This window comes from Bombina bombina, chromosome 3 (genome assembly GCF_027579735.1).
Source record: "Bombina bombina isolate aBomBom1 chromosome 3, aBomBom1.pri, whole genome shotgun sequence".
NCBI lineage: Eukaryota > Metazoa > Chordata > Amphibia > Anura > Bombinatoridae > Bombina > Bombina bombina.
This window is the reverse complement of record NC_069501.1, coordinates 188,333,494-188,346,897: the sequence shown is the minus strand read 5'-3', so window position 1 is coordinate 188,346,897 and position 13,404 is coordinate 188,333,494. Positions and strand designations below refer to the sequence as shown.

General features: G+C 40.4%; 2 protein-coding genes across 2 annotated transcripts in view; one reads left to right on the top strand and one right to left on the bottom strand.

Annotated features, from left to right (window-relative positions):
- The window catches only part of ST3GAL6 (ST3 beta-galactoside alpha-2,3-sialyltransferase 6), a gene marked incomplete in the record, with an annotated part of 540,680 nt that overhangs the window by 455,810 nt on the left and 71,466 nt on the right, over positions 1-13,404 (bottom strand).
- On the top strand, positions 3,387-6,281 carry LOC128652267 (zinc finger protein 862-like). The gene is made up of 6 exons (XM_053705205.1): positions 3,387-3,607; positions 3,727-3,786; positions 3,889-4,426; positions 4,797-5,026; positions 5,099-5,331; positions 5,553-6,281. The coding sequence occupies exons 1-6, from the start codon at positions 3,387-3,389 to the stop codon at positions 6,158-6,160; spliced, it is 1,890 nt and encodes a 629-aa protein (XP_053561180.1). The 3' UTR covers positions 6,161-6,281.

The following is a 13,404-nucleotide window of genomic DNA, read 5'->3' as shown; positions in this document are numbered from 1 at the left end:
ATAGCCTCTTCCAGAGACTCAAACCAGAAAGCCGCCGCAGCAGTGACGGGTGCAATGCATGCAAGGGGCTGTAATATAAAACCTTGTTGAACAAACATTTTCTTAAGGTAACCTTCTAATTTTTTATCCATTGGATCTGAGAAAGTACAGCTATCCTCCACCGGGATAGTGGTGCGCTTCGCTAAAGTAGAAACTGCTCCCTCCACCCTAGGGACCGTCTGCCATAAGTCTTGTGTGGTAACGTCTATTGGGAACATTTTCCTAAATATCGGAGGAGGGGAAAAGGGCACACCGGGTCTATCCCACTCCTTGTTAATAATCTCTGTAAGCCTTTTAGGTATAGGAAAAACGTCAGTACACACCGGCACCGCATAGTATTTATCCAGCCTACATAACTTCTCTGGGATTGCAACCGTGTCACAATCATTCAGAGCCGCTAACATCTCCCCTAGTAATACACGGAGGTTCTCAAGCTTAAATTTAAAATTTGAAATTTCTGAATCCGGTCTCCCTGGATCAGATCCGTCACCCACAGAATGAAGCTCTCCGTCCTCATGTTCTGCAAATTGTGACGCAGTATCAGACATGGCTCTCGTGTCATCAGCGTGCTCGGTCCTTAACCCAGAGCTATCGCGCTTGCCTCTTAATTCAGGCAAATTAGATAATACTTCTTTCATAACATTAGCCATATCTTGCAAAGTGATTTGTAAGGGCCTTGATGTACTTGGCGCCACAACATCACTCACCTCCTGAGCGGGAGGCGCAGGTACTGACACGTGAGGAGAGTTAGGCGGCATAACTTCCCCCTCGATGTCTGGTGATAATTTCTTTACCGGTAAAGACTGACCTTTATTTAAAGTAATATCAATACAATTGGTACACATATTTCTATTGGGCTCCACATTGGCTTTTAAACATAATGAACAAACAGATTCATCTGTATCAGACATGTTTAAACAGACTAGCAATGAGGCTAGCAAGCTTTGAAATTACCTCAGGAAATTTTTAAGCAATGTAAAAAAAAAAAACGCTGCTGCGCTTTTAAAAACACAAAAAGACATTTACAGTTGAAATAATGAACTAATCCAGTTATAGCAACCAAATCTTTATACTAAATGTATGAAATTAGCAGAGGATTGCACCCACTAGCAAAAGGATGATTAACCCCTTAATACCCAAAAAACGGATAAACAATTTAACAGTTAACGTTTTTATCACAGTCAAACACACTGTCACAGGTCTGCTGTGACTGATTACCTCCCTCAAAAATAAATTTTGAAGACCCCTGAGCTCTCTGGAGACATCCTGGATCAAGGAGGAAGAAACAGGAAGACTATGATTGAATTTTAACTGCGCAACAAGGCGCTAACGAAAAGCCCCTCCCACTCATATAACATCAGTGGGAGACCTGCTATAACGGTTTCTATGCAGAAATATACGTTAGCCATGTGGAAAAAATCATGCCCCGAAAAACATATCACCAAAGTACCTCACAAAACGATTAACATGCCAATAAACGTTTTAAAAACAACATTTCAGATGTTGTGTAAAGTTATCACTAAGCCTGCTACCAGTCGCTTCTACTGCAGTTAAGGCTCATACGGTATTAACTCATGTCGGTATTAACAGTATTTTTTCAGTCAAATTCTATTCCCTAGAAAATAACTCCACTGTGCATACGTTTACCAGCCTGATACCAGTCGCTACTACTGCATTTTAGGCTGTACTTACATCATATGGGTATCGGCAGTGTTTTCTTAGTCAATTCCATTCCTAGAAAATATTGTACTGCACATACCTCAATTGCAGGGGACCCCGCATGCTATTCCCTTTTCTGAAGTTACCCCACTCCTCAGAATGTGCGAGAACAGCCAGTGGATCTTAGTTACGTCTGCTAAGATCATAGAAAACGCAGGCAGATTCTTCTTCTAAATACTGCCTGAGAGAAAAAACAGCACACTCCGGTGCCATTTAAAATAACAAACTTTTGATTGAAGATTAATTAAGTAAAAAACTTGTAACTCCTCTCGCGACCTCCTTTGTTGAGGGTTGCAAGAGAATGACTGGATATGACATGTGAGGGGAGGAGCTATATAGCAGCTCTGCTTGGGTGATCCTCTTGCAACTTCCTGTTGGGAAGGAGAATATATCCCATAAGTAATGGATGACCCGTGGACTGAACACACTTAACAAGAGAAAAGATAGTGTAGATCAGTGCTTTTCAACCAGTGTGCCGTGAGAGATCCACAGGTGTGCCACGGCAGACTGACAACAGTGCGGGGGTGTCCCTCTTTCAAATTTTAAAATATTGGGAGGTATGTGACAGGCTCATCAGGCATCATTTACAACCATGACATTCATTCACAGACAATCATTGTCATGTATAGTTTGTAGGAGGCATGGCATGTCAGCACAGTACATTGTGTGTGTATAAATTTTATATATATATATACAGCGCATATGAATAGACCGGTCCGGTCACCAATGGCGAGTAAAAATTCCTGCGGGCAAGTAAAATTTACAGTTTACCAGCCCGGCTGGCGATCTCACCATTGGCAGCTTTGCACTATTTTTTGGGGGGCAAAATGTGTTCTTTTTTATTCATACTGCAGCCGCACTATTTCCCGCACTATTTTTGCAGCGCCTTAACACTACTACTAGCAATACTAGCGCAGCGCATTAATTCCATCTATCTTGCGCAGCGCATTTATTTCCATCTAGCTTGCTTGTCCGTTGTTAGTGATGTCACATCAGGGCGTACAGTGTTTTTAGGGAGCATACGCACTTTTATTTGGGAGTATTGATACAAGCTTGTGTTCCGGATGATACATTGATGTCACAGCAAAGCTCCTCGTTAACGGCAGACACTTTATGTTTTGTGGGGCACCTTGTTAGCGATGTTGCAGCTGATGCACGATTTTGTATGGACTACAATAGCAGCGGAAATAATGAAAGAAAGTGCTGCTCAGGTTTGCATTACTGTATATTTTACTGACATACCGACCATGCTTCTGGAAGTTACCTTAGCAATGTCACAGCATACGCACTATTTTTTTGGGAGCAGAATACCAGTAGCAGACACTGCAGCTCAGGTACTGATAAATCCTGTTCCATTTCAAAGTGATGGCTATATGATGTGGCGCTATCTTAATAATGTCAGTGAACCATCAAAGAAGAAGAAGGTAGATGATGCAGAAAAGAGAGAAAGGGCCAGACAATATGAAAAGGAAAAGAGAGAGAGACAATTCAAAGACAGCTGGATGATTAATGATAAGGGGGAAAAGAGAGAGTGGCTTGTGTACAACAGCTCAAAACAGATTATGCTATGTAGTGTATGCCAGGCATTTTCAAACAAACGGAATGCATTTGTGGAAGGTACCAGCACAATGAAACTTGAAGGTATTCGATCACATGAGCTTTCATCAGGTCATCTGTGGAGTGTCCAGTGTGAGTCAAACCGAAAATTAAAGCAGACTGAAACACCTGCTGGACAGGCAATCGCTACCATGACAAAGGCACAGACAGAGAAACTAAAACTACTGTTTCGCAACGCTCATCTCCTTGCCATTAAATCGAGGCCTTTCTCTGACTTTCCAGATTTGTGCAAGTAAGTAAAGTGTATGTTTTTATTTGTTTGACTTTTCCCTATAACTGTGTGCTTGGTTTATATTACTTTTTTATATCCCAAATGCTAATTTTTATCTCTTGACTATTTTGTTTCTACAGACTTGACAAAATGAAGGGTCTGGATGTGGGAGATACCTATCTTAATGCCATATCAGCACGGTCATTTGTACACTTTATTGCACAGGAAGAAAGAAAACATACAAAAAGAAAATATGCAGCTGCCAAGTTTGTTGCAGTCTTGTGTGATGGTTCAGTTGATAGTGCAGTGGTGGAGGAAGAAATTATTTATGCTAGATTTGCAATAGAAGGCAAGGTACACACAAGATTTGTGGCTTTGCAGTCAGTTGAAAAGGCTGATGCTGAAACCATTTCTCAGGCAGTAAACGCAGCAGTTACACAACACCTTGACCAGTCGTGGAAGGAGAAACTAGTTGCAATAGGCACTGATGGAGCAGCAGTGATGCTGGGAAAAAATGGAGGAGTTGTGCAGAAGCTAAAAGGACAGAGAAAGCATGTTGTTGCAATTCACTGCATGAGTCACCGCTTGGAGCTCAGTGTCAGGGACACAGCAGCCAATAATGAGAGTCATCAGAAGTTAAAGGATCTACTTCTAGGGTTATATTTATTTTATCACAAGTCAGCACTCAACCGTGCAAATCTTAAGAACAGCTATGCTTCTTTGAAAATGAGGCCACTATTGCCTACACGAGCAGATGGGACACGATGGGTAGGCCACTTCTGGCGTGCACTTGACCATTTCCTCAAAGGTTACAAAGCAATTATACAACATCTTGATCAGGTATGTAGACCTCTGCCCCTTCCCTCTGCTATCTCTATCTCTCCAGCCTTCCCTTGCTTTCTCCCCATGTCTCTCAAGCCCCCTTTTCTCTCCCTCCATTTCACCCTCCCCACTCCTGTTCCTCACTATCTGTCCCTTTCCCCCTACCTCTTATTCCTTTTATCTCTCCTGTGCTGCTGTCATTCACTCTCTCTGCCTTTCTCTAGCTCTCCCTCCCTCTCTCTGTCTCTCAAAATTGAGAAACCAAATCCCAGAGAGAGAGAGAGAGAGAGAGAGACAGAGAGAGAGAGAGAGAGAGAGAGAAAGAGAGAAAGAAAGAATAAAAAATGAGCAATGGGGAATTATGTATTGTATACTACTTTATTTCTAGGTCCAATCTCCTGATGCAAAAGGTGTGAGAGGAGAACAGCAAGCAAAGGCTAGATGCTTTTACAGAGCTGCTACAAGTCTGTCAATGGTCCAGTATGCTTGTTTCATGTATGATGTGCTTTTACAGCTATGCAACTTGTCCAACACTCTTCAGAACCGAAATGCAAGTGTTGCAGATGTCCACAACAGTTTGGAAGTGACAAAAAAAATACTGATCGCTCTGAAAGAGAGGTATGTACTTTTTTGTTTTGTTGTTGTTTTGTTCTATAAGAGGTTTTGTTCTTATGTTCATATATGTTCCAGGCCTGTACCTGGGTCACTTCTTCATTCTATTCAGTATGATGAAGAAGGCACAGCAAGGTTTGAAGGAGTTGAGTTGAAAGGAAAGAATGATGCCTTCAAGAGTTCAAAAAAGAAGTTTCTGGAAGCAATACAGTCCAGCTTTGAAGATCGCTTTGAAGACATTGAAGAAGGAGTTCTTCAGGCAACATCGGTGACATCCTTCAAAACATGGCCTGACAAAGAAAACTCAGAAGGTATTTCTACATTTAAAATGTAATTAGAGATGTTCTCTAATCATGTAAAATATTATTAGGACATATTAAACAAAAATATATGAATTACATATATTTTGTTTAATATGAAATATACATTTATTTTGTTTAATATGTCCTAATTAGTATAGTTTATTTTAGTAGAGCAAAAAAAATATGCATCAAACATGTTTGCAAGGAATTTCTTGTTTTCTTTCTTCCAGACTTTGGCAATGAAGACATTGTAACTCTGACCAGTCAGTTTCAACCAGTACTAGAGGCACAGGGTGTTAGTTGTAGGGAAATAGTGAATGAATGGACAGTTCTTAAGACTAGTTTGTATAACAAGAATGACTGGGAGAAGAAGCTGAAAACGGTCACCTGGCCTGAACTCAACAGAGAATTCGGAGATAAATGTGGCCATCTTCTGAGTTTGATGGACTTGATCCTAACCTTGCCAGTCAGCACATCAGAATGTGAAAGAGGCTTTTCCAAAATGAAGATGATCAAAAGTGACTGGCGCTCCTCCCTCATAACTTCAACATTGTCAGATTTAATGATTGTAAACCTTCATTCTGCACCAGTAGATCAATTTGATCCAAGTGATGCAGTAAGGCATTGGGCAACAGCAGGACCAAGAAAGAGAAATGTCACATACAAAAGGTCTACAAATGAAACATCAAATTTAGTAATTGCTGAGGTTGCAGAGGTTCCAATCCCTTTTGATCATCTTGAAAATGATGAGGAGCAAGCAGAAGAGTTTGAGGTGTCAAGACTTAATGAGGTTTATGATTGTGAGTTGAACTTCCCAGAGCACTCTGACTCAGATTGACATCTGTTAACAGTTTCAACAATGTTTCATGTGCAGCATAGATCAGTTACTTTCTGTATTGACTTCAATACAATGGCTGAGGCTCAGTTACTAATTTTATTTTCAAATTTGCTTAAAATATATCAATACTAGTTCACTAAAAACAGAATTTATGTTTACCTGATAAATTACTTTCTCCAACGGTGTGTCCGGTCCACGGCGTCATCCTTACTTGTGGGATATTCTCTTCCCCAACAGGAAATGGCAAAGAGCCCAGCAAAGCTGGTCACATGATCCCTCCTAGGCTCCGCCTTCCCCAGTCATTCGACCGACGTAAAGGAGGAATATTTGCATAGGAGAAATCATATGATACCGTGGTGACTGTAGTTAAAGAAAATAAATTATCAGACCTGATTAAAAAAACCAGGGCGGGCCGTGGACCGGACACACCGTTGGAGAAAGTAATTTATCAGGTAAACATAAATTCTGTTTTCTCCAACATAGGTGTGTCCGGTCCACGGCGTCATCCTTACTTGTGGGAACCAATACCAAAGCTTTAGGACACGGATGAAGGGAGGGAGCAAATCAGGTCACCTAGATGGAAGGCACCACGGCTTGCAAAACCTTTCTCCCAAAAATAGCCTCAGAAGAAGCAAAAGTATCAAATTTGTAAAATTTAGTAAAAGTGTGCAGTGAAGACCAAGTCGCTGCCTTACATATCTGATCAACAGAAGCCTCGTTCTTGAAGGCCCATGTGGAAGCCGCAGCCCTAGTGGAATGAGCTGTGATTCTTTCAGGAGGCTGCCGTCCGGCAGTCTCGTAAGCCAATCTGATGATGCTTTTAAGCCAAAAGGAGAGAGAGGTAGTTGCTTTTTGACCTCTCCTTTTACCAGAATAAACAACAAACAAGGAAGATGTTTGTCTAAAATCCTTTGTAGCATCTAAATAGAATTTTAAAGCACGAACTACCTTTTTGACCTCTCCTTTTAAACACCAAAAAACTCTAAGCCATCTCCGTGGAGATGTTGCCTGTACAACGGCAAAGAGAATGACTGGGGAAGGCGGAGCCTAGGAGGGATCATGTGACCAGCTTTGCTGGGCTCTTTGCCATTTCCTGTTGGGGAAGAGAATATCCCACAAGTAAGGATGACGCCGTGGACCGGACACACGTATGTTGGAGAAAGTCTAATTTCGCACTATTCCATAGTTCAATGACTGTATAATTGGACCAATGTCAGGAATGTATACAAAAATAAAGAATACAGGTTTGTGAGATTATAACAACAAGGTGTCTTTTGTCCTTTTTAATGTATAATGTACACATATGCAGAATGCGCACGGGCGAGTACATTTTCCTGCGGGCTGGTAATTTTTGGCAGTTACTCGCCCGATGGGCGAGTTCAGTTTTTGGGTAATCATAGGCCCTTTATATATATATATATATATATATATATATATATATATATATATATATATATATACACACACATATACACACATATACATATACATACATATACATACATATATATATATATACACATACATACATACATACATACATACATACACACACACACACACTGTATATACCCTGTATTAGGCTACAATGTGTGATTTTGTAAAATTTTGGGATGGTGGTGTGCCACAGGATTTTTTTATGTAAAAAAGTGTGCCACAGCAAAAAAAAAGGTTGCAAATCACTGGTGTAAATCTGCACATTGGAGTCCTCTCTCTGTAATAAAGGTTGTTATCTCTATCACTACAGATCAGGCACTTCACAGTAGATACACCTCCTACTACAAAATCACCTTGTGTCATCTCATTTGTTAATTTCCTAAAATTTCCAGTTAAAAAGGGATTCCAAACAGATTGAAATTAATATTTTACTTAACCAAGTTATTTATTGCCAGACAGCTGGGAATATTTTTACAAAATTTTAACATACATAGAAGGCTACTGAAATAAAAGCTTCTCCTATAAGCATGCAGGACACCTGAAAGGTGTGGGAAAGTTTAAAGGGACATAAACCCAAATATTTCTTTCATGATTCAGATAGAAAATTATTTTTTTAACAACTTTCTAATTTACTTCTATTATTACATTTTCTTGTTATCCTTTGCTGGAAAGCAGGAAGGTAAGTTGAGAAGGTTGCATGTGTCTGCAAAAACTATATGACAGCAGTTTTGCAAGAATGTTATAGTTTACCAACAACATTAGATGGCAGTACTATTTCCTGTAATTCAGCACTCCAGACATGTTCACGCTACCTATCTACATATCTGTTAAAAAAAAAAAAAACATTATGCTTACCAAAAAATTATGCTTACCTGATAATTTCCTTTTCTTCTGATGGAAAGAGTCCACAGCTGCCTTCATTACTTTTGGGAAATAAGAACCTGGCCACCAGGAGGAGGCAAAGACACCCCAGCCAAAGGCTTAAATACTCCTCCCACTTCAATCATCCCCCAGTTATTTTGCTGAGGAACAAGGAACAGTAGAATAAATATCAGGGTGAAAGGTGCCAGAAGAATATAAGGACGCCCCACATAAAATTATGGGTGGGGAGCTGTGGACTCTTTCCATCAGAAGAAAAGGAAATTATCAGGTAAGGATAATTTATGTTTTTCTTCTTAAATGGAAAGAGTCCACAGCTGCATTCATTACTTTTAGGAAAACAATACCCAAGCTATAGAGGACACTGAATGCCAAGACGGGAGGGTACAATAGGTGACCCATACTGAGGGCACCAGGCCTGAACCTCTACCCAATAGAAAAAAAAAATACCTGCTTCAACCGAAGCTGAGAAAATTTGATGGAAAAACCCCAAGGACACTGACTAGTAGTTAGTCCAGAAGCCAAACTAGAGACCGCAAAACGGACTTGACTCAGCCAACAGTCCTCCAGGAGACACCGTTGCCCAATAGACGGTCCTCCACCACTCACTCCCCACAAATGAAGGGGACACCAGCCAAAGCCCCCAAGGGCACAAGGCAAAGGAGAACCGAGGAGACCAAAAGGTCCCCTAATACAAAGAACATCACCAAAGGAGAGCCCAGTTCACTGAGACCCAAAGGGGCCCAAACAGGTTAAGGAGGCCACACCTATAACAAGCCTATATAACACAAGGGCCTATAACACTCTGTGGCCCTCTCTGTATCGGACAGCGCTGGTGCCGATCGTTTAAAGGGACAGTTTACTCAAAAATGTTCTCCCCTTTAATTTGTTCCCAATGATCCACTTTACCTGCTGGAGTGTATTACATGGATTACAAGTAGCTCCTTTACCCTTATATTGGCATTTGAAATAGTTGATTTAGCATGTGGTATCCCCACCTATTTTGAAAGTTTGTGGCCGCAGATTGGAGGATGACCGATCCATCATTTCTGACATCAGAAATGGCATTGCGACAACCGGAAGAAGCTGGAGCGGCTGTCAAGTTTAAAAGCCAATTTTTTCACAAGTTAAATGTACATTTTGATGAATTAAAGTGTCCATGTTTTTAATCGAATTTTTAAAAGGGATGGAGAGCATCAAAATTTACATTCACTTTAATATATTGATGGATATCAGAACAAGTCATAACTGATACGCAATGAGACAAAATGTCTTCCCGAGATACCAATTCAAGCTCAGATACTTAAAGGGACACTCAAGATACATGATTCAGATACAGCATGCAATTTTAAACAACTTTCCAATTGACTTCCATTAACAAAATGTGCACAGTCTTTTTATATTTACACTTTTTGAGTCACCAACTCCTACTGAGCATGTGCAAGAATTCACAACATATACGTATTTGCATTTGTGATTGGCTGATGACTGTCACATGATACAGGGGGAGTGGAAATAGATATAATTTTGCAATTTATTTAAAGGGACAGTCTACACCAGAATTTTTATTGTTTTAAAAGATAGATAATCCCTTTATTACACATTTCCCAGTTTTGCATAACTAACACATTTATAATATACTTTTAACCTCTGTGATTATCTTGTATCTAAGCCTCTGCAAACTGCCTCTTTTTTCAGTTCTTTTGACAGACTTGCAGTCTAGCCAATCAGTGCCTGCTCCCAGATAACACTGTGCTCGTGCACGAGAAGTTATCTATATGAAATATGTGAACTAACACCCTCTAGTGGTGAAAAACTGTTAAAATGCAATCTGAAAGCGGTGGGCTTCAAGGTCTAAGAAATTAGCATATGAACCTCCTAGGTTAAGCTTTCAACTAAGAATACCAAGAGAACAAAAGCAAAAACATAATTTATGTAAGAACTTACCTGATAAATTCATTTCTTTCATATTAGCAAGAGTCCATGAGCTAGTGACGTATGGGATATACATTCCTACCAGGAGGGGCAAAGTTTCCCAAACCTCAAAATGCCTATAAATACACCCCTCACCACACCCACAATTCAGTTTAACGAATAGCCAAGAAGTGGGGTGATAAAAAAGTGCGAAAGCATATAAAATAAGGAATTGGAATAATTGTGCTTTATACAAAATCATAACCACCACAAAAAAAGGGCGGGCCTCATGGACTCTTGCTAATATGAAAGAAATGAATTTATCAGGTAAGTTCTTACATAAATTATGTTTTCTTTCATGTAATTAGCAAGAGTCCATGAGCTAGTGACGTATGGGATAATGACTACCCAAGATGTGGATCTTTCCACACAAGAGTCACTAGGGAGGGAGGGATAAAATAAAGACAGCCAATTCCTGCTGAAAATAATCCACACCCAAAATAAAGTTTAACGAAAAACATAAGCAGAAGATTCAAACTGAAACCGCTGCCTGAAGTACTTTTCTACCAAAAACTGCTTCAGAAGAAGAAAATACATCAAAATGGTAGAATTTAGTAAAAGTATGCAAAGAGGACCAAGTTGCTGCTTTGCAGATCTGGTCAACCGAAGCTTCATTCCTAAACGCCCAGGAAGTAGATACTGACCTAGTAGAATGAGCTGTAATTCTCTGAGGCGGAATTTTACCCGACTCAACATAGGCAAGATGAATTAAAGATTTCAACCAAGATGCCAAAGAAATGGCAGAAGCTTTCTGGCCTTTCCTAGAACCGGAAAAGATAACAAATAGACTAGAAGTCTTACGGAAAGATTTCGTAGCTTCAACATAATATTTCAAAGCTCTAACAACATCCAAAGAATGCAACGATTTCTCCTTAGAATTCTTAGGATTAGGACATAATGAAGGAACCACAATTTCTCTACTAATGTTGTTGGAATTCACAACTTTAGGTAAAAATTCAAAAGAAGTTCGCAACACCGCCTTATCCTGATGAAAAATCAGAAAAGGAGACTCACAAGAAAGAGCAGATAATTCAGAAACTCTTCTAGCAGAAGAGATGGCCAAAAGGAACAAAACTTTCCAAGAAAGTAATTTAATGTCCAATGAATGCATAGGTTCAAACGGAGGAGCTTGAAGAGCTCCCAGAACCAAATTCAAACTCCAAGGAGGAGAAATTGACTTAATGACAGGTTTTATACGAACCAAAGCTTGTACAAAACAATGAATATCAGGAAGAATAGCAATCTTTCTGTGAAAAAGAACAGAAAGAGCGGAGATTTGTCCTTTCAAAGAACTTGCGGACAAACCCTTATCTAAACCATCCTGAAGAAACTGTAAAATTCTCGGTATTCTAAAAGAATGCCAAGAAAAATGATGAGAAAGACACCAAGAAATATAAGTCTTCCAGACTCTATAATATATCTCTCGAGATACAGATTTACGAGCCTGTAACATAGTATTAATCACGGAGTCAGAGAAACCTCTTTGACCAAGAATCAAGCGTTCAATCTCCATACCTTTAAATTTAAGGATTTCAGATCCTGATGGAAAAAAGGACCTTGTGACAGAAGGTCTGGTCTTAACGGAAGAGTCCACGGTTGGCAAGAGGCCATCCGGACAAGATCCGCATACCAAAACCTGTGAGGCCATGCTGGAGCTACCAGCAGAACAAACGAGCATTCCTTCAGAATCTTGGAGATCATTCTTGGAAGAAGAACTAGAGGCGGAAAGATATAGGCAGGATGATACTTCCAAGGAAGTGATAATGCATCCACTGCCTCCGCCTGAGGATCCCGGGATCTGGACAGATACCTGGGAAGTTTCTTGTTTAGATGGGACGCCATCAGATCTATTTCTGGAAGTTCCCACATTTGAACAATCTGAAGAAATACCTCTGGGTGAAGAGACCATTCGCCCGGATGCAACGTTTGGCGACTTAGATAATCCGCTTCCCAATTGTCTACACCTGGGATATGAACCGCAGAGATTAGACAGGAGCTGGATTCCGCCCAAACCAAAATTCGAGATACTTCTTTCATAGCCAGAGGACTGTGAGTCCCTCCTTGATGATTGATGTATGCCACAGTTGTGACATTGTCTGTCTGAAAACAAATGAACGATTCTCTCTTCAGAAGAGGCCAAAACTGAAGAGCTCTGAAAATTGCACGGAGTTCCAAGATATTGATAGGTAATCTCACCTCCTGAGATTCCCAAACTCCCTGTGCCGTCAGAGATCCCCACACAGCTCCCCAACCCGAGAGACTTGCATCTGTTGAAATTACAGTCCAGGTCGGAAGCACAAAAGAAGCCCCCTGAATTAAACGATGGTGATCTGTCCACCATGTTAGAGAGTGCCGAACAATCGGTTTTAAAGATATTGTTTGAGAAATCTTCGTGTAATCCTTGCACCATTGCTTCAGCATACAGAGCTGAAGAGGTCGCATGTGAAAACGAGCAAAGGGGATCGCGTCCGATGCAGCAGTCATAAGACCTAGAATTTCCATGCATAAGGCTACCGAAGGGAATGATTGTGACTGAAGGTTTCGACAAGCTGCAATCAATTTTAGACGTCTCTTGTCTGTTAAAGACAGAGTCATGGACACTGAATCCATCTGGAAACCCAGAAAGGTTACCCTTGTCTGAGGAATCAAAGAACTTTTTGGTAAATTGATCCTCCAACCATGATCTTGAAGAAACAACACAAGTCGATTCGTATGAGATTCTGCTAAATGTAAAGACTGAGCAAGTACCAAGATATCGTCCAAATAAGGAAATACCACAATACCCTGTTCTCTGATTACAGACAGAAGGGCACCGAGAACCTTTGTAAAAATTCTTGGAGCTGTAGCTAGGCCAAACGGCAGAGCCACAAACTGGTAATGCTTGTCCAGAAAAGAGAATCTCAGGAACTGAAAATGATCTGGATGAATCGGAATATGCAGATATGCATCCTGTA